The sequence below is a fragment of the Dipodomys spectabilis genome, unplaced genomic scaffold (genome assembly GCF_019054845.1).
Source record: "Dipodomys spectabilis isolate Male_0828 unplaced genomic scaffold, ASM1905484v1 ptg000024l, whole genome shotgun sequence".
NCBI classification, from domain to species: Eukaryota; Metazoa; Chordata; class Mammalia; order Rodentia; family Heteromyidae; genus Dipodomys; species Dipodomys spectabilis.
Window position 1 is genome coordinate 5,870,683 of NW_024870701.1, and position 22,285 is coordinate 5,892,967.

General features: G+C 41.7%; 1 protein-coding gene across 1 annotated transcript in view; it reads left to right on the forward strand.

Annotated features, from left to right (window-relative positions):
• Positions 1 to 22,285, forward strand: part of Ttc39c (tetratricopeptide repeat domain 39C) — a 93,189-nt gene that overhangs the window by 44,044 nt on the left and 26,860 nt on the right. Inside the window, exons 5-6 of the mRNA XM_042675300.1 lie at positions 5,781 to 6,135; positions 8,129 to 8,297. Coding sequence (XP_042531234.1) covers positions 5,781 to 6,135; positions 8,129 to 8,297 — 524 coding nt within the window. The remainder of the gene's footprint in view (positions 1 to 5,780; positions 6,136 to 8,128; positions 8,298 to 22,285) is intronic.

Here is a 22,285-nt window from a genome sequence, read left to right on the forward strand (position 1 = left end):
CAGTCCTCAGCCTCCTGAGGAGCTAGTATTACAAGAGTGAGCCACAGGTGCTCAGCCTATCTCCCTTCCTCCTCTGTCTCCCTCTTATAGTCTTCTCCCTCTCTGACTCGTACTCGAGAAATGCTTTGTTTTTATTTCAAGTCAAAAGTAGAATTTAACCTCATTTTGACCTCCTTATGTATTTTTACTTTTTTTGGTGGTATTGAAGTTTGAACGCAGGGCCTGTGCTTGCCTGGCAGACATTCTACCACTTGAACTTTCTTGCTTTCAGTTATTTTTCAGATATGGTCTCCCGCTTTTGCCTGAGGCTGATCTTGAATCTCTTATGTCTCACACGTAGCTGGGGTTGTGTATGTGATCCAGCTCAGGGGTTTCACTAATTTTTTGCTCTAGCAATCTTTCTCATCTCTACCTTCCAGTAGCTGGAATTGTAGACATGTGCCACCACACTTGACCCCCTCCTTTGTTTTGGCCTAGTATAAACACTTTATTTTGATTGTTTTTTTTCAGAGTGTGTATTGACCATTATGCTAGGTCTATTTCTTTTTTAAGAATATTTTTGTATCTTTAAGTAGTTGTACACAGGCGTCACCATTCCACAAAGTTGTACCTGATGACTGCATCTTGAGCAATGTCACTCCTTTCAACATTCTCACCTCCCCCTCCCAATTCACCCCTACCCTTACTTTCACATTGAGCTTTTACTTCATTCTCCCCTGCCTTCTTTCCTTCATTTGTCTTCCCCTCTCCCCTTGATCCCATCCCACTTTTTTCAAGTACCCATTTCCTGGTATTTATTTTGTTGGACTTTGACTTTTCTAAGGAATTACATTGTTTTTCCCTGAGTCTACTATGTTTTACTTAATACATTTGTATATGATTGCAAATCACCCAACGTATATATTTATAAATGAATTCTAGCTTCCACATAGGGGGAAAAACATGTAAACTTTGTCTCTTTGAACCTGACTAACAATGTAATTTTTGGCCCCTATTCTTCTAAGATATGTCCCGTGATGTACCTATATCATTTTCTCTGGTTAATTGCTTTCCTTTAACCTTTTTATTACCATCTCCATACCTGACGTACATGATTGAGAGCTCCTGGTGCTGTGAATTCCCTGTAATGGAATAGTGTGGAATCCCTGATTGGAGCTCACTCTACCTCTATGTAAGCTTTGGAGAAGCTAGGCAAGCTGAGCTAAGCACAGAAGACACAGTTCTTAGGTCAAGACAGGAGCTCTGGGTAGTCTGTGATTTTTTTTTTAAGGCAGCCTTTTCCTGGTGCTCAAAGACTTTTGCGAGAAGCTAATTTTAGCTGCTAAGAAAACGTTGAGAGAAAAGTCTAGCCCGATGTGACGGCATATGCCTGAATCTCAGCTATGTGGAAGGCTGAGGCAGAAGGATCCCTTGAGCACAGGCATTCAAGGCCAGCCTGCACAATGTAGGGAGACCCCTTTCCCTATTTTCATTATTTGATTCTATTTTATATTTTGTGCTGGTACTGGAATTCAAACTCAGTGATTGGGTGCTGTCCTTTGGTTCAACTCTTGGGCCACAACTCGACTACTGGCTTTTTGGTGGTTAATTGGAAATAAGAGTCTCAGTCTTCCCTGTCTAGGCTAGTTTTAACCTTGATCATCATATTTTAACCTTCTGAGTAGCTAGGATTACAAGTATGACCAACCAGTGCTGGGTTCATTTTATTATTTTTTAAGGAGAGGATAAAGCAAATGTAGGGAAATGTTTAAGTATATTAAAAGTTTCTAAAAATGAATCAGGCACTAGTGGCTCACAATTTGTAATCTTAGCTACTCAGGAGACTGAGATCTGAGGATCATAGTTCGAAACCAGTGGGCAGGAAAGTTTGTGAGACTCCTCTCTCCAGTTAACCATCAGAAAGCCAGAAGTGAAGCTGTGTTTCAAGTGGTAGAGTGCTAGCCTTGATCAGAAAGGTACAGAGATCATGTCCAGGCCCTGAGTTCAAGCCCCAGGACTTAACATGCATGTGTGTGCGTACACCTACACACACTTTTAAAAAAGTAGTATATGTGTCTTTATTCATTCACTGATTTACTTAACAATTACAGAGTGTACACTGTTGCACATTGTCAGGGAAGCAAACAAAGGCTGCATGAAGTGTTGAGTCATCAAACTCACTTCTAAATCATTAAATATTTTGTAAATATTTTAAATTTTATTAAATTATGTAATTATTAAATTATATTTTATAAATATATTAGATATTTTGTAATATATTGTAAATCATTAAATATTCTGGAAAATTTGTGGAAGATCAAGAAGGCCATAATAAAGCAAATTATTGGGCATAATCATGCTTTACTATGAATAATTTGTGTGTTTCTCTTGCTTACTCTTGGCAGTACTAGGGTGAAACTCATTGTCATGAGCCTCCTGCACTGGTTCTTTTTTTTGGGGGGGGGGATGGAGTCCAGTCCTGGGGCGCTGTCCCTCAGCTCTTCAGCTCAAGGCTAGCACTCTACCACTTGAGCCACAGCGCCACTTCTGGCTTTTTTCTTTTTGCTTATGTGGTGCTGAGGAATCGAACCCAGGGCCTCATGCATGCAAGGCAAGCGCTCTACCACTGAGCCATCTTCCTAGCCCTGCACTGGTTCTTTTTGAGATAAGGTCTAGCTTCCTGCATATCTGAGCCTCAGTCTGCCTACTTTAGGCTAGTGGCTGTGATCACAGGCATGTGCCATTGTGTCTTGCTTCCCTTTCTGGAGATGGAGTCTTGTAGAGTTTTCTTTCCAGAATGCCCTGGAATGTCAGTCCTCTCAGTCTCAGCTTCCCATGGAGTTCAGAAAGGCAGGCACAGGCTACTGTGTCCAGCTCTGGATTGAGAAGGGGGGCTCAGTTTTCTGCTTGGGCTGATCTTGAACTTTGATATTGCTGGTCTCAGCCTTTTGAGAAGCTAGTATTGTAGGCATGAGACACTGGTGCCTGGCATTCAGCCTATTTTAATTTTAACTAATATTTTATGTTGCTGGATTTGAACCCATGATTTTGTGTTTACTAAATAGGTGCTATACTATAGTTCTGTTTAATAATAATAATAACAGTTGGTTGATCTATTTTTGCCAGTTTTGGGCTTGAACCCAGGGTCTAGGCACTGTCCCTGAGCTTCTTTTGCTAAAGGCCTGGTACTCCACCATTTGAGTCACAGGTCCACTTCCTTGTTATGTTTTGTTTTTACCATCAACACGCTTTTTCAGTCTGCCTTTGTGACCTTTGCCTTCTCACAGTTTGATGTTAAACAGTTATTTAATTTTTTTACTTGTAGATGTCTTGAAACATTCTGGTTTTTGTTTCCTGAAGCCCTGTAATGACCAAATGTGGTGAAGACATGGAAGTGAAATTCTTGTAGACATAAATGTCTCCTCAAGTTTGTGTCATGGTGGTTTGCTTTATGAATAGCACCGTATTTGTTTCAAGTGAACAAAAATAGCCAACAATATGCCTCATTCACCTTTCAGGCACCCAGTGGTTGTTAAACTATGAAGAATTCATTTATGCTTATAAATCTCAGATATATGGAAAGCATAGATTAGGAAGAATGCAGTCCTGGGGCTATCCCCAGGCAAACATCATGAGACCTATCTAAACAAAAAAACAACCTAAATCACAAAAGCCTGGGAGCATGGCTCGAGCCTAACAAGCACAGCGCCTTGAGTTCAAGCCTCACTGCTGCCAAAAAGAAAAAGAATGGAAGTCCGTTTCCTTTTTTGTGTCACTGCGCCTTGATTTGGTGTCTCTTCCTTGCACGTGGTGGGTGTGTAGATTTTGTGAATTAAAAGGAGGACTGAAGGAAAGATGATGCCATTCAGGAAAGGAAGAAATTGAAGTGGAACAGAAAACCTATTACAAGTCTGCTGACTGGGGGCTGATGGTAGAAACTGAATCATCTTTTGTCTTTCATACTCTGTCATTTGCGTCACAAGAAAGGCAAGCCTGAGCTGACCTCTCTGATGTAGGATTAACCAGGCCTTACAGCCAGACAGGTTAATGGGTATATTGCTATGTCACATGCTGCCATAGATACAAATGACAAATTCATTTCAAGGTAATTTTTGTGTAACTGGATACCTTCATACTAGAACATGAGCGTCCTTCTTAGAAAGGACTTCCACTCATATATGAATGGGGGTCCCTGTCTTCCTTCCATCTCCCTGTAGGTTAATGGCTGGCCCTAATAAGATAGGGCAAATGGCCTTTGATTTCCTGCTTTCTCTACCCTTCTGTATGGGCAGAGAGAGAACTATATGGCGGGATGATTTACATCTGATCTTCTAGAGGTGCAGCAGAGGGGCCTACAGTGCACAGCTCTTGGTTACTGTGTTCTCTGTGTGTTGGGAAGACGCACACTCTTTGCAGACATTGCTGGGCTGGATTGACTTGGCACTGTACCTGCAGAGCTGTGTTGACTTGAGCAGGCCAATTCATGTGACCCCCCCCCCCCACCTTGGAGGGGGTCATAGTAATTGGGAAAGGGAGTACAGCAAGTCCAGCCTCTTGGCATTCTTCCTAGTGGTAAATGTAGAAAGGCACTTGAAGAGGGCACTTCAGCATACAGAAAGTTCTACACAGAAAGCCTCTTCCTTCAAATGTGGTGATGATGTGTTAAATGATCATAGATGTATTGTTCACAGAAGAAAGGCCTGCAGCCGGATGTGGAAGGCTAGGAGGAGGATGCTAAATCCCATGTCTTCTTATCCTTGAAGTCTTTTTTGTGGTCTGAGTTTCCAAGAGGGATCTACCAAGAAAAACTGACTTAATGGGCAAATAGTAGAAGTGATTTACAAAAAAAAAAAACAGGGTAGCTGAGCACCAATGGCTCACGCCTGTAATCCTAGCTACTCAGGAGGCTCAGATCTGAGGATCGCGGTTCAAAGCCAGCCCGGGCATGAAACTCTGTGAGATTCTTATCTCCAGTAAACCACTAGAAAACCGGAAGTGGTGCTGTGGCTCAAGTGGTAGAGCGCTGGCCTTGAACTGAAGAGCTGAAGGACAGCGCCCAAGCCCAGAGTTCAAGACCCTATGACCGACAAAAACAAAAAACAGGGTTGGAATAACTTGTTCTTTGCCCTCTCCTCACCCTGGCTGTCTCTAGAAGAGGGCAGTAAGTGAGCAGCCTAAACAGGGCCATCCCAACCAGGTGTGGATAAACCATCCACTTGACACCAGACATAGGTACTTTAGATTCTTTGTATTTTTGCACTTAGCATGAATGATTGTTTTGATAATAAATTGGCCATTGCTTACCAAGTCAAAATGAAGTTGTCCTCTTTATTTTCTTGTATTAGTTTTTGGCAGGTTGCCTTACTTGGTGGTTGGGAATAAACTAAGCAGTGGAAAATTTTCTCTGGAGGACTAAAAATACAGGGGAGACAAATGTGAGAGTTACTTTTTTTTAAGGTGGTGGTAGAGGGATTTTCAGAAAAACATTTGGACTTATGCATTCCTTCTCCTTCCTCCCTATATTATATGCCAGGCCTCACCTACTGCATAACAGACTTGCTACAGTGACCGATAACAAAAGCCCATGTGCTTCTTGTCAAATGGTCATAAATATAGAGAAAGGCTATCAGCAACAAAGAAAATTAAGAACAAGGAAGAAAGCAGAGTTCCATGATAGCGAATAATGTTGATGTTTTGTTTTTTTCCCTTGCTGTTCTGATTGTTTTCTAATATTTTCTATTACTCAAATATAAAGACTTTGAAATCCTGTTCTTGACTACTTCTCTCCCTTCTCTTCCTAGCATACATAAAAGGTGGGTGGATTCTTAGGAAGGCCTGGAAGATTTACAATAAGTGCTATGTGGACATCAACACCCTTCAGGAACTGTATCAGAAGAAGTTAACTGAAGAGCCCTTGACTTCTGACGCTGCAAATGATAATCACATTGCGGCTGAAGGGGTGACTGAGGAGTCCCTAAACAGACTGAAAGGTGCTGTTAGCTTTGGATATGGCCTTTTTCATCTTTGCATATCCATGGTGCCCCCAAACCTGCTCAAAATCATCAACCTGCTGGGGTTTCCTGGAGACCGCCTACAGGGGCTTTCTTCACTGACGTATGCGAGCGAAAGTAAGGACATGAAGGCCCCTTTAGCTACGTGAGTAGCTATATTGCAATGCTTTGGTAGCTAATGTAGTGTTGAAAGTAAGTAAACAACAATCAGATTTTAAAGGAAGCTTTGGGAAAATGCTTGGTTAGCTGGCACAATCTGTGCCTTTAATGAAACACCAAGGACTGTGTTCTGTGGTGGGGGAGGGAGTTATAAGCTGACTTTAATCAGAGAACAAGGCACTGTGCGTTAAGACTTACGAGTCCTGTATTTTAAACAGGTAAAACTAGTGGTTTTATACGCAGTTTTGTGACTTTGACCACAGTCAGCAAGCTGCACGGTCTTGATTCTTAGACTTATAAGATAGAAATTTGATAAGCTTTCTCTGTGGTTCTGATTTTTATTCCTATAAAGAATCCCCATGTTGGATAATTTTCCTTGATTGTATTTGGGTGTATGAGACTTGGCTGTCTCATACTAGTACACTGTCTAGAGTCATGATACAAGGTTCAGTGTAAACTTAAATGAGAGTTATTTAACTAGATGAGCGTAATGAAACTGGTGTAATGCTTCAGAACAGGAGCTCACCTATTTGGACATCAGTTCATAGACTCACCTATTTGCCCATCAGTCAAAGTGATGCAATTTTTTAAAAATTCAGACTGAAAAATATCCACCATTTGTGATTTATCAGACACCAATAGTCTTTGTCTAACACAACTTGTAAAGTTTCCTGAAAAAACTTTGCTGTTACAGAGGCCTTTATGAGATACACTTCTATGCCTGTTAGTATTGAGGAGTTTGGATATTCTTAATCAGTAAACAGTTACATAAAAATCATTAAATTTCATTTGGAAAATAGTTTTGCCTCTACTCATTAAATTAATACCAACAGTGGTCCTTTATTTTGCATTAATAGATTTATTTTCTGTTTGTATCTTAATATTTTGTGCTTGCCTCTAATAAAGGAATGAATGGGAATAAATATGTAAATTAGTTCAATCTCTGTAAAAGAATCAAATTTACACTAGACATATACATTTATAGAAAAGGATTGACATGCTGGCTAAACAGTTTTGTCTGTTCATTAAAGCAGATCTCAATGACTTTGCTCTGTTTACCTAAGTTAACCATGACATTTTCCTTCCATGACTTTCAAGTAAAGAAATTTTAAATAACTTATTTATTTTGTTTGTTTCTGGGCCCATACTGGGGCTTGAACTCAGAGCCTTGTGTTCTCACTTGGCTTCCTCACTCAAAGCTGGTTTCTACCACTTGAGTTTCACTTTTTTGTTTGTTTTTGTTGTTGTTGTTTTGTCAGTTGTGGGACTTGAACTCAGGGCCTTGGCACTGTCGCTAAGCTCAAGGTTAGTGCTCTTCCACTTTGAGCCACAACTCCACTTCCAATTTTTGAGTGGTTAATCAGAAAGAAGAGTCACATGGGGGATTTTTCTGCCCAGGCTGGCTTTGAACGGCAATCCTCAGACCTCAGCCTCCTGAGGTGCTAGGATTTCAGGTGTGAGCCCCTGGCCCCTCGCTGTTTATGAAGTTGAGCATCTTCCCAAGGCTAGAGAAAATGCCCCTAGTATGTTCTGTTAATTTATTTTAACTTGGTTTGATATACTTTATGGCTGTGTATTTCATATTTAAATTTGGCTTTTGTGAATACATGAGAAAGCCACATTTTTGTTTTGTAGAAAGTGAAGGCTTTTATTATGAGGGGGCCAATCAATTTACAGTGACTTGTTACTGTTCCTAATTTGTGCACTGGTGGCTGAAGTGTATTACCATCAGGCACATTCCCAGCAGTCCATCTAGAAGCTTAAGAAAGCTAGATGCCTCTTCTCTGATGGAAACATGTTGATTTATTCCTTGTGCTTCATGAAGTTTTCAGCATTTACACAATTAATGCAGGGAAACACGCTCTGACTTGATTTCTTTGAAGCCTGCATAATAAGGTTTCTGGAAAGAATGTGTAGTGGAATGGCACATAGGAACAACCCCTGGAATTCAATGGTTCTGTGTCTCTCTCTCCCTGCAGGTTAGCTCTACTCTGGTATCATACCGTTGTCCGCCCATTTTTTGCCTTGGATGGTAGTGATAACAAAGCAGGGCTTGATGAAGCTAAGGAAATTCTTCTCAAGAAAGAGGCTGCTTATCCAAATTCTTCCCTCTTTATGTTTTTCAAGGGACGGATCCAGCGACTAGAGGTAAGGCAACTTCCTGAACCTTCTTTTTTTCTTCCTCAAGTCAAGCCTGTGATGATCAAATCTCTCATTGGGGTTTGGGGGGCTAGTGTTGATGAGCCAAGTGTCATGCTCCTGAACACTCTGTCCTTGTGCCTGTCCTTGTATCATTGCTGAGGAAGGCTCTTCCAGGAAGCCAGGATGTTAGTCAGTTACCTTCTGTTCAGGGACGTGGGCGAAGCTGGGTGAGAGTCCTCATTCAGAATGAAAATAATTGGCGTACTTACAGCTTAAGGCATGGGAGCATTCCGAACGAAAGCTCTTAGATGAAGAACAAAAATACAGCTTACCCTTCTTTAAGTTGCTAATAATCACTAAATCTTGTTCTTAGCTTGCAGCTGATTCATACGAAAGTTGTTATAAATGTCAGGACAGCATCAGCTTCAAAATAATAGTAGCTTATTTCTATCTGTGTTTGCATGTATTTAGTTTGGCTAGATAATGTGCAATAATTTTACACATATAATCCCACTTGATCCTTAGGCATAGATAGAAAATGGTCTCCTATCAGGTGCCAGTGGCTCACACCTGTAATCCTAGTTGCTCAGGAGGCTGAAATCTGAGGATCACAGTTCGAAGCCAGCCCAGGCGGGAAAGCCTGTGAGTCTCTAATCTCCACTAAACTAACAACAACAACAAAAAAGTCAGAAGTAGAGCTGTGACTCAAGTAGTAGAGAGCTAGCTTTGAGCAAAAGAATCTCAGGGGGATAGGCCCTGAGTTCAAATCCCAGGACCAGCTCACACACACACAAAGGTCTCCTACAGAGTGTAGGAAAAACCCCCAAAACATCCATACACTGGTGGGTCAGGCTTATATCCCTACCTACTTGGGAGGCTACGATTGTTGGGATGGAAGTTCAAGAACAGCCTAGCCATAAAAATTTTGGGTGACCCTTTTCAACGAAGATTACAGGCAAGAGCCCTAGCACCTGTAATCCTAGCTACTGGGAAGTCTAACATAGGTGTATCTTACCCATGCATGCACGTAGGCAGGAAACTAGACCTTATCTCAAAATAACAGAAAAAAATCAGGGCTGGAGAAATGAGTCAGTGGTAAGAGCACCTGCTTGGGAAGCACCAAAGCCCTGAGTTCAAATCTTATACTGACTAAAGAAAACAGGGCTTTGAGGGTGCTTCTAATAAATTCCTGAGCCATCTCAACCATGAGATCAGCCTCCCCATTCCAAAACAAGACCATGCCCTGGTCCATGGAGACTCACTTATTCCTTATATCTTTTTACCTGCTTGCTCAGAGGGACAAGGATGTGTAAGAAAATGAAAAGAGAAGAGAGAAATCATACATATGAAAGAAGGTAGCTATGAGGCCATGTATTTTCTTCCCAGGCCTTAACATAATATAGCCCCCAATTAACCAAGCACTCTGCCTGGAGTCAGCCCCCTCTCCCCCCAAAAAAAAAACCCTCCAAGAGTTCTTGAAATATTGCCATAATGCTTTTATGGGCCATGGTAGGGCAGGGTGTCTGTATTCTCTAATCATTTATTTTTCCTTCATGAGTGGGAACTTAAAATATGAAGACTTCCCAGCTATTGTATACCTCTAAAATATGTAAATCTTGCTATTGTATACCTCTAAAATACTTAAGTGTGAAGAGTTAGAGTTTAAACTGATAAGTTTATAAGTAAAATACAGTTCATTTAGTTCATTGGGATCTGATCAAGTTATTTTTTTTCAGCCTGAACTGTTTTCTTTTTCCTTGGACTCACAAGAATTTGGTTGCATTTCTTCCTTTTTTCCTGTTTCCTGTTGCTTTTACATATACAGATCTGATCATTACTTGTTCAGTCAGGTCTTGACCCTACTTGTAAGAAAAGATGTTCAGAGGTCAAAGTGTCACTCCTGTCTTGGGTTTGTGCAGTAGGAAATAAATCTGAAATGTAAGTTGGTACAGGATAAGTGATTCCTTCCTTCCTTCCTTCCTTCCTTCCTTCCTTCCTTCCTTCCTTCCTTCCTTCCTTCCTTCCTTCCTTCCTTCCTTCCTTCCTTCCTTCCTTTTTTTGTGGTCAGTCGTGGGGCTTGAACTCTGGACCTGGGCGCTGTCGCTCAGCTCTTCAGCTCAAGACTAGAACTCTAGCACTTGGGCCACAGCACCACTTCTGGCTTTTTCTGCTTATGTAGTGCTGAGGAATCAACCCCAGGGCCTCATGCATGCAAGGCAAGCACTCTACCACTGAGCCACCTTCCCAGCCCAGGATAAGTCATTTCTTAGATTTAATTAACTTTCTTAAAGGGCAAGTGTTGCATGTCAGATATTTCTGAACATTATGATACAGTTGATACCCACATCCCCAATCTAGAATCTGAGATATTCTAAAATGTGAAACTTTTTTAGTACCACCGTGATGCCAGAAGCATCAAATTCCATACCTTACTTCATAGGATGGGTTGTAGTCAAACCACAGATGCTGTAAAATATTGTTTAGAATTACCTTTGGACAAGCCAGGCACCAGTGGCTCGTACCTGTAATCCTAGCTACTCGGGAGGCTGAGATCTGAGGATCTCGGTTCAAAGCCAGCCCAGGCAGGAAAGTCTGTGGCGCTATGGTTCAAAGTGGTAGAGCAGGCACTAGCCCTGAGTGACAAAAGCTCAGGGACAGTGCTTAGGCCCTGAGTTCAAGTCTTACAACCTACCCCCCAAAAATTACCTTTGTATCATGATTAGATTTGCGTTCTGTTCCAAGATATCTCACTATAGATATAGGTCAGTATTCCCAAATCTGATTTAAAATCCCAAAATTCAAAATATATTTGGCCCTAAATACTTCAGAAAGGAATACTTAGTCTGTATTAGGTTTAGAGTTCAGTAGCAATGGGCTACTGAACACCTGAAATTTAATATTGCATGTAGCCCAGCCACAAGGTACCAGTGTCATTAGAATTCTCATCCCTGCCTTCCTTGATGATTGAATGTGTGCTCTAAATTGTTTTGAAACTGTTGAACAGAAATAGAAAAGTCAGATTTATAGTTTGTTATGCTTGACACTAAGTTTTTCTTCTTAAAATGAAAATACTAGATTCACTAAAACCTTCTCCCCCCCTCCCAAAAAAAGGAAAACCTTGGGTAAATCTTAAGGATCAAAGTAATGCTAAATGTAAGTGGTCATTTGTGATTGGATGCTTCTAGAAATAAGGGAGCAATAACTCTACAAAAGGTTCTTCTAAAGATGGCTTTTGGAAGTGCCAAGTCCTCACTGCCCAGTGGATTTTTGTTGTTAGGGTGTAGATGGTGGGTGGTTGACCATTCATGGTGCAGCCTCTTGCTTCCTTCCCTGGTATTTGGTGTTAAGAGAAAGGATATAAGATCTGTTGGTTTTCTTATTTAGTTGTTATCTTGTAGCCAAGTAGATTGTCGTGTGTTTTGTTTTGCTTTGCTTTGTTGTTGTTCCTGGAGCTTAAACTCAGGGTCTGGGCACTGTCCCTGAGCATTTGTATTCAAAGTTAATACTATACCACTTGAGCCACACCTATACTTCTGGCTTTTTGGGGGTTAATTGGACATAAGAATCTCCAGTATTTGTCTTTTCCTGGCTGGCTTTGAACCACGCTCCTCAGATCTTAGCCTCCTAAGTAGCTAAGATTACAGGCATGAGCCACTGTGATACAGCTAATGAGGAGTGATTTTGTTTGGTTCGTTGCAAAGGCTCAGAGGATGAAAGACTCTTAGGGCTTTCTTGAAATAGGATTGTTGCTATCTGCTAAGTGCCCAAACACTGTGCATTTCATGAATCCCCCAGGCACTGCACTTACACCTGCAGAAGCCCCTAGTCTTCATGGGAGGTCCAGGCTCAGTCATTGACTTGCTTACAGAACAGCTGTTTCCTTCTCAGTGTGCATTTATCTAGTGAATGTACGAGCCTTTAAGATCCTTTTATAGATACTCATGGCACATGGTTTTGACTTGGTTTTGACAGATTTTCTTCAGTTTTAATCTACTTAGTAATATATACATATATGTATGTATATGTATATGTATTTGGTTCTATGTACATGTTTGACACCTAATATAATATGTCTAGCAAATGTAACTAATTTTTTAGTATTAACTTATTTAATCTTTGAATGCTCTACTATTCGAATGAGTAAGTATATATATGAGTATATATGTATATATAAATGAAAGTACTTTAATGAGGTTGCTATTATGCAAACATTTTAAGGACTCTTATTTTGAAACTGTCTCCTGAGCTTGAGCCCATATTTTGTGAGTATTCTGTGTACTTGACATTTTAAAACCTTGTGATTTGGTTTGGAAACAGAGGTCTAAGCCCAGCCCAGAAATGACCTGCTCTGTATATTTGCTAAACAAATAAGTCATCTCTTGGCAGCAGATCTGTTGCACTCTGAATATTGTCATTGCTAACTGGGAGTGTTACTTCTTTAAGAAGAGAAGTTGGGTTGAAAGAGAGAGTTTTCTTAGTACTAAGGATTGAACTTAGGCCCTTAGGCATGGACAGACAAATGCTCTATTACTTCAGCTATGATCCCAGCTCAGAAAATGTCTTGACCCTTGGGATAAGAAGACTACCTTCTCTGGAGGTCCTGAATCAGATACAGTGCTCTGTCAGCATCTGTTAGAGGTTAGTTCTGGAACCTTTTCAGGTACCAAAACCTGAGATTGCTCCAGGCCTCTATACAGGGTAGGTAGGAGTAAAATGAGTCAAAGGGTAACAAGTTTGACAAGAAATGTACTTATTACCTTATTATGTAACTGTAACCCTTGTATGTAACATCACCTTGACAATAAAAAGAGAAAAAGATCTGTATCCACACCTTCTCAGATATAATTTAAGTAATCTCTATTAATCTCTAGATTACTTATATTACCTAACTTAAGTGCTATGTAAATGGGGGGTTGGTTATTGAAGGTATGACAAAATAGTCTCTACAGTACGCTGAAAAATATTTCAATCTGCATTTGATTGTTCCTGCAGATGGAAAACCTCAGGGGCCCAGCGGTGATAATTTGTGTGTAAATTCCAAGGTGCTAGCTAAAGGCACAAATTCATTTCTTTAGAGTTACATTTTATTTCAGAGATGCGATTCTAAAAAACTGACTTAAATACATGTAAATGAGGTCAAATGAATGCATCAACACAAAGCTCTGTTCTGGTGTCGGGGTGGACTTGGGTGGGAAGTTCTGAGAACCCTTCCCACAGTTGTGTGGGCCCTTGACTGACCTCTTCACAGGCCCAGTGCTACTTATGCCACAGGAAGTGTGTGTGTACACACACACACCTGTGCATGTGCACACATGCACGCTTCTCTGTCCATCTGCAGCCTCACAGCTCTTGGCATTGAGCCCCAATACATAGGCCATTCAGCCCCATAATTGTCCTCATGTTGGCAACTGCCTCATATGTCTGTTTTTCTTAGAAGATGTGTCATTCTCTGCCTGGCCTGCTGTTGTTCTGTGCTCTGCCTGCTCTTCCCCCTGAGCAGGGCACAGTGACGGAGATCTCTTCCCCTGCCACTCCCTTCCCCCAATGAACAGGGTCTATAGATGTACACCTAGAAAGCTGACTTCTACTTCACATCACCTGGTGTCCCCCCTTCCATGCGAGTCTTCTGACCCTACAAAGCCCTGTGTGGTAGGCCCAGGGTGCCCTGACAGAACTCTGCATCTTCCCATTATTCTTTTTGTGATTTGTTGGGAGAGGTCCTTTTAAAACTGGCTGTAGTGCTTTTAGGCTGTATTTTTGTTGAAATAAAATTACAATTTTATACAGGCATGGTGGTGCATGCATCCAATTGAGGAGGCAAAGGCAGAAGGATTGAGTTCAAGGCTAGCCCCAACAAAGGTGACAAGATTTTGGATAAAATACAGACTTAGCAAGGACTGAGGGGATGGCTCCAATGGCAGAGCACTTGCCTAGCAAGTACTGAGGCCCTGTCTCCAGTCCCCATCACAGCAAAAATGAAGACTATACATTTTTTCAACAGTCCCCCTCCCAAAAACAAATGTGTGAGAGGTCTGTGTTGCCCTTTAGCCCACCCACTCATGAGTCTGCAGGGACAGAAAATTGAGTGTTGCTCCCTGAAGATATTAATTTTTCAGGTGGAGAAAGGAAAGCAGGCTTGTAAGGGTCATAGCTAGCAGGGCCCAGTGCAGGACCACACACACACAGGGCCTGGCCCTGCCCCCAGCTCTGAATATGCTGCCATTGTCTGGTGGTAGTGCTGTTCCCACCCGCCTTGTCAGCATGATGTAATGTTGTTATTTATAGGATCAGGAAAGAAGCAGTGCAGGAAGAGAAATCACTCTCTGAGGTTCTGTTAATTGTAGTTTTCTCTATATTCATCCTACACAGCTCTCTTAATTACTTTAGGCAAGCCACCCTCCCCCAAAAAATAAGGTTGCCATTTATTCTTAGAAGTACAGAAAAATGAGAGATTGATTTTATCTGCTGTAGGGGAAGAAGGAGGGTGTATTTGTCTCCATTTTCTAGTGAGATAAATCCCGCTTTGTGTGATTTAATGACTGTTCACTGGAATGAGAGGGTAATAGCAACCCAAAATGATGAGGGAAATGCCCTGTTCTCCTCCCAGCCCGTCTTTCAGGCTGTGGGGTTGAAAAGCAAGTGGAAGGCTGATATTGATTTCCATCCCTAAGCTTCCCACATCCCTAAGCGGATGAGCTTTCTCTTCCCTCCATCAGCTGTGGTCCTAAGGGTGAAGGTCAAGTGCATAATCCATTGCCAGGTGCCTTTGGTGGCAGCATTGCTAAAACCATTTTGCAGCTCAGCAGCGTTATGCACAAGTGAGTGGAAGTGGATGTTACCTCATACTCTCACTACAAGTGACAAATAGACCCTCTTACTTAAAAACATCATGACAGGCTGTTTTTAAGATGTTAAGCAGCCTTATTAAAAAATAACCCAGTTATTACGTCTTAAGCTTTTTTTTTTTGTCAGTCATCGGACTTGAACTCTAGGTGGGCACTGTCCCTCAGCTCTTCAGCTCAAGGGCTAGTGCTCTACCACTTGAGCCACAGCGCCATTTCTGGTTTTCTGGTGGCTTATTGGAGATAAGAGTTTGAGGGACTTTCCTGCCTGGGCAAGCTTTGATCCTCAGCTCTCAGCTTCCTGAGTAGCTAGAATTACAGGCATGAGCTACCAGCACCCAGCATCCTAAGCTTTTTTACATTATTTTGAGACTTTTCATCTACATGAGTGATACTTTATGCATTTTGTTCACAAATTGAATGTTCGCATGCATTTAAATAGTCTTTATGAATAACATAGGTAGAAGCGTTTAGATTTCCATTATGTTGGTAACTTGGTATTTCCTGTTGTTGAGAAATTATTGCTGGGATAATTGATTATTGCTTCCCAATATTTTACTGTGGTAGCAGTGAAATCAGTAATATCTTTCATAATGATATAGCTAGGGGCTAATAACTCCAAATAATAAAAATAAAAGAGCATGAATAGCGCTGTAGTGCTTCTTAAATGTTAAATGATTATACTGATACATAGTAGGCTAGAGTATTAGTAGGCCAGACTATAACAATTTGGTGTTTTGCATATAATATTGGCATCAATGTTCTGCCTAATAGTTTTTATTTCTACTTATTTTTGAGCCAATGATAACATGGATTAAAGTAGTCTAAAGATAGTTTCTAAAATATTACTAAAAAGACCCTCAAGTTCATATATCAAAGACTCAACATTAAAATGGTAATTCTTCCCTCACTGAGTTATAGACCTCCCCATCAGGTTTCAGTGCATTCTTTATCAGAATTGCAGTGTGGCTCTTGCTTATAACACTAGCTACTCAGGAAACAGACGTGAGGCTGGAATCATGGTTCAAAGCCGGCCTGGGTAGGCATAACTGAGAGACTCATCTACAGTTAACCACCACGAAAGCCATAAGGGGAAGAGTGGCTCAAGTGGTAGAGCATCAGCTTTGAGTGAAAAATCTAAGGCACTGAGTTCAAGCCCTAGCACTGGCATACACATACAAAAAAGGAAATTGCAACTTAGAGACTGGAGATGTAGCTTAGTGGTAGAGCACTTACCTACCATGCATGAGGCCCTGGGTTTGATCCCAAAGAATGCAGAAACTAAACAACACCATAGCTTACTTTGCAGAAACTATCCATTTCAAGGAACCTGAAATAGCTTAAAAATAGTGTTGAAAAAGCTAAGTTGGAAGACTCATGCTTCCAATCTTAAAATTTACTGCAGAATAATCAAGGTAGTGTGGTACTGGCAGAAGAATAAGCATAGATCAATGAGAGCCAAGAAAGAAACCTTAAACTTGCGGCTAGCTGACTTTGAGCAAGGGCACCAAGACAAATCAGTGATCCAAAAACAGTCTTTTCTACAGACAAACAAGTGGTACTGAAATGGCTAAATATCCACGTGAAAAATAATAGTTGGACCCTTTGTTTCATGTCTTACACACAAAAAAATAACTCAGAGCCCTAAATGTGGAATCTAATACTGTAAAACTATTGGATTAGGCAGTATTTTCCTATAAATGCATGACTTTTAAATGCAGTGACAAAAGGGGGGAAAAAAAGCCGGGTACAGGTGGTTCACACCTATAATCCTAGCTGTCCAGGAGGCTGAGATCTGAGGATTGCAGCTTAAAGTCAGCCTGGGCAGGAGCCTCCATGAGACTCTTACCTCCAATAAACCACCAGAAAACTGGAAGTGGCATTGTGGCTCAAGTGGTTGAGCATTAGCCTTAAGCGGAAGAGCTGAGGGACAGCACCAAGACCCACAGTTCAAGCCCCGTGACCAAAAAAAAAAAAGGTAGTATAGAACTCCATCAAAATGGAACTCTAGCTTTAAACAAAAAAAAAAAAATACTGAAAAGACAGCTCAGAGTAGGAGAGGTTATTTGCTAGTGTAATATCTGGTAAAGGACTTGTATATAGAATATGTAAACAACTATTAACACTTCATTGATAAAAAGACAATGCAATTTCAAATTGGACAAAAGATATGAATAGTTATATATCCAGAGAAAATATGCTCCTGGCCAATAGTCCCATGATATTTAGCATCATAAATCTTAAAAACAATCCAACTTAAAACCATGTGAAAAGCTGGGCCTCAGTGGCTCCTACTTGTAATCCTGGCTCCTCAGGTGGCTGAGATCTGAGGACTGAGGTTCAAAGCCAGCCTGGGTAGGAAATTCTGTGAGACTCTTACCTTCAATTAACCATTAAAAAGCCACAAGTGGAGCTGTAGCTCAAGTGGTAGGCCCCTAACCTTGAGCAAAAATTTTCAGGGACAGTACCCAGGCCCTAAGTTCAAGCTCTAGGAGCAGCACAAAATCTTGTGAAATACTGTTCCACACCTACCAGTCTAGCTATAATAATAGCAAAATAGCCAATAACAAGTATAGGCCAAAATGCAGACAAATTACAGCCCTCCTCCATGGCTGGTGAGAAGAGAAAGTGGTGTAGATACTTGAAAAACACTGATACTCTTCAAAATCTTAAGTGATCCTGCAATTCTACTCCTTGATCAGAACTGGTACTCAGTTGTTGGTTGTAATGACAGTGGGCAATTAACACCAGTTAGCTACTGTTAGAGTTGCAATATTAGAGATGAACATGACCCAGCTCATGGGCCCGAGAGTGAGACAATAGGTGGACAGCAGATGCAGCCGTTACTGGGCTTTGCAAAGCATAGAAATAGGGCTACCAGAATGGAATGCAATCTTTGGTCCAGTGGTTCCACTTGCACAATTAGACAAGACCACCTAGGAGTAAGGATCTTTTCATGAGGACTTAGGAAGTGGAAGAACAAGCTACCCATGCCAGGAGCCCTGATCTCACTGAGCTCCCTGGACATGGATTATTGCCTGGGGAGCTCAGATGAAATAGGATGACATAGAACAACCAAACTATTGGACTGTTTGGATCTTCAGTCTCATTAGTGTTTCCTTTCTCTTAGGGCTTGAGCGGCTTTCTTCACACTTGACTGTGGATGTGACGCATGTGAATTGTTAATGCAATTCTGCTCACACACTTTGATTTAGACTTTCCCCTGCATCAGACAATCATTCTGTTCCATCTGCTTCTCTGATAGGGATCTTGGTCTTCACATGTCGCACCGTTGTGTTTTGTTTTTGTCCTGTTTTGTGTCTTGTTTTCCTAATGTAACGTCCCAAGGAGGAGTGACACCTGGTTTGGGTTGTTTTTTATTTTTTTCCTGGTACTGGGGCTTGAACTTGGGGCCTTGGCTCTGTCGCTGGCCTGTTTGGCTCAAGGCTAATGCTCCACTACAGCTCCAGCTCCCCTTTTTTAATTGGTTAATTAGATATAAAAGTCTGATGGACTTTCCAGCTGGCTTAGAACTACGAACCTCAGATTTCAGCCTCCTGACTAGCTACGATTACAGGCATGAGATATTAGCACTTGGTTTGGTTTTATGAAGTTGTTTTCTTCACATTCATCTCCCTGTCACTGGTGCTTCTGTGAAATGTGACCATTATCATAGTATATTCCTTTCTTACATTTTTTCCTTATGGTTTTGGATTTTCCATGCCCAAGCACATTGTTCCTGAATCTGTGCATTTAATTTTTTTGGGGTCCGGTCGTGGGGCCTGAACTCTGGGCCTGGGTGCTGTCCCTCAGCTCGTCAGATCAAGGCTAGCACTCTACCACTTGAGCCATAGCACCACTTCCGGCTTTTTTCTTTTTGCTTATGTAGTGCTGAGGAGTCGAACTCAGGGCTTCAGGCATGCAAGGTAAGCGCTCTACCACTGAGCCACCTTCCCAGCCCTGCATTTCATTTTTGTTACCATGATAAGTCCTTATTACTCTGGATTTTTTTTTTATTGCTTTTATATTCTCTTTCATTTTTGAGATTCGGAGAGTGGTGGCTTTAAGGTATTTTGAACTAGGGCCTCAAGCCGGGCGCTGGTGGCTCACGCCTGTAATCCTAGCTACTCAGGAGGCTGAGATCTGAGGATCGCGGTTCAAAGCCAGCCCGGGCAGGAAAGACCGTGAGACTCCTATCTCCAATAAACCACCAGAAAACCGGAAGTGGCGCTGTAGCTCAAGTGGTAGAGCGCTTGCCTTGAGCTGAAGAGCTGAGGGACAGCGCCCAGGCCCAGAGTTCAAGCCCCACGACCGACAAAAAAAAAAACAAAACAGCAATTGAACTAGGGGCCTCATGCTTGCTAAGCACTTGCCCCCATCTTTTCTGCTTATCATCGGTTTTTCAGATGTCATCTTACACTTCTTCCTGGGGCTGGCCTTGGGCCATAGTCTTCCTACCTTCACCTACCTCCCAAGTAGTTGGTGTTTCAGATACAAACCACCATCCTCCACCTCTGAATTTTTTAGCAAACTTGTTTGTTGTGAGAACTTTCTGACATATGGCTTCAGAGTTTTTATTTTTAATGTGTATGGTAGAATGTAGACCTAGATTTAGCTTTGTTGTAATTTTTTAAAATATATACTTCCAAATGGTTGCTGTCACACAAAAAAGTTAGACCTGTGAGACTTAAATCACACCTATCGGGCTTTTCCAATGATGGTCTTGTCTGAACCGGGGTCATTGGGGGTTGCTGTGGAGCAGAGTTTTCTGAAGTATCTTCCCCAAACCACTGATTTGATGGACCACTACTGCACGGCCATGAAAAGGTGCTCCATGTCAGCTTACTGGGGGAAATCCTGGGACTTCTTGGCCACTTTAATGGGAAGCTAAATTGTATAGGTATTTCACATTCAACCTGTTTATCAGTCTAGGAAAAGTCTCATACCACAGCCTGAGAAACTAATAGTAACATACTTCAGGAAATGGTAGATCAATTTTTATTTTTCTAGCCTTCAAATGGTATAGCTTTATGACTACATGAAAGACTGATAAATCAATTACTTTAAAATGATATATTTTCAACTCTGTAAATTATATCTTAATCTGTTACCAAAACATTTCTAGTTCTTTTAAGAACACAGACACAAACACATACACACACACACACACACACACACACACACACACACACACACACACACACACACACACACACACACACACACACACACACACACACACACACACACGCGCGCGCGCGCGCGCGCGCGCGCTTTACTGAAAAACAAAACCTGTCTGAGCAGCCTGCCTGTTTGCCAGTTTTTAAGGTCATTTTCTTGATTATGACTTCTGTTTGTTTCTCTTTTGATGCTCTATGCATATTTGATTATCTCCATCCCCAGGTATGTCTGTTCCCCAGGAATTACAGTCTTCTTTTAAGTAGGGTGGGCACGTTCATAGACTACCATATTCACTATTTCTTTGGACTTTGGTTTTCTGAGCTCATTCTTTATCTTAGCCTCTTTAGTGGTGTTTTCAATTGTTCTTTACATCTTTAATGTGAGTATATTTGTTTTAAATATCCTAATTTTTCCTTTACAAATTCCTGTGTTATGTTAAAAGGCATTTTGGTATAGTAGGTCAGCACTGATTGGGCTTACCTTAACACAGACTCTTGGGCTATAGGTGTAGCTCAAGGATAGAGCACTTGTCTGGCATTATCAAGGCCCTGGGTTTGATTCCTAGCACTAAAAAGAGGGGAAAAAAAGAGAGGAAGTTGTCTTCTTTCTAGCTGGGCTGAGCTTTTGAAAAGCCTGTGTCCTTCTCTGTAGAAAGAGGACAACATTTGCCATTGAGAGTGGACGCTAGCCTTCGACAATGTTCCCTGAGACTGTAAAACCACTAAAGGCATGGAGACCAAACATATGTCTGTGTTCTAGTCCTTGGGACAACCCATGTTCCAACTCTTGAGAGACAGAGGGAATCTTGTAACCACTTACAGCCTCAGCTCATGTCTCATTTGTCAGTGGTAGAACGATTAATAACTCTCCTCACCCCTCTTGGATTGCTTCTCATCCACCCAGAGATGCAGAAAACATAACTACCATAGTCTTTGTCTGCACATGCCCCTCCTGGGAAAAGCCTGATCGGGGTGGGGGTGGCACGAAAACTGGGAAAGTCCTGCCGCCAGTTTGATGATCAGTATGAATGCATGAAAAGTTAAGCCTAACCAGGCATTCAAAGGAATGGGCCGTGTAGGGTAGTCATTGTATGTGGGGATGACTGGGGACCAGGACATGGGAGAGGGGAGGGGCCAGCTCTGGAAGGAGGAGTTCCCGGAGAGGGAGGTTAGTGGGGTTGGCTGCAGTCAGACTGCACGGGCTCTCACTGCAATGGCCTTCAACAAAGTATGCAGATGGTCTCTGACCCAACAAGACTGCTTGGCCACCTTGAAGGGCCATGGCTGAGAACAGCACACACTGTCGCTTTTACCATGCCAAAGAGAGAAGACCAGCAGATGAAGAAGCAGGCTGTTCCCAGGCTGTTTGCTTTGCCTCCCCATGCTCCATGTCAGAACGTGAACTTTCCGTGACCGTGTCCCATTGAAGTAGTTGATACTCAAATGAGAACAGGGCAGAATAGCGACTTACAGAAATAACTATTTATGTGCTGCTACATAGTAGAGTATTACTAGAATTGTCAGTAGGAGATCTGTATCTTCTAACAGCCAACTTAGTAGACTCAAAGTCCTTATGTCAGAAATTGTCACAGACCAAGTAAAGCAAGTGGAGACTCATAGATTGTGTAAGTCACTACTCGTGTGTGTAGTCAGCAGCAACAAGCTGTATTCACGGTCCATTTCTTTGGTGTGCATTGAAATGCTCTGCTCTATTTCCTAGAAAATAGGTCTCAAAGTCAGTAACACCTTTAGTGTCTGCTGAGTCTCTTCGTGTTCCATGCTCACATTGAATAGTCACGTTTGCTTCTTTTTTTTGTTTTGTTTTTTCCTTTGTTACTAGCAGGTTGAACTGAGGGCCTCACCCTTGCAAGACAAGCACTCTATCACTTGAGCCACACCTCCGGGCCTTTTTTTCCCCCTCTGTTTTTCCAACAGGGCATTGCATTTTTACCCCAGCTGGCATGGCCCACTG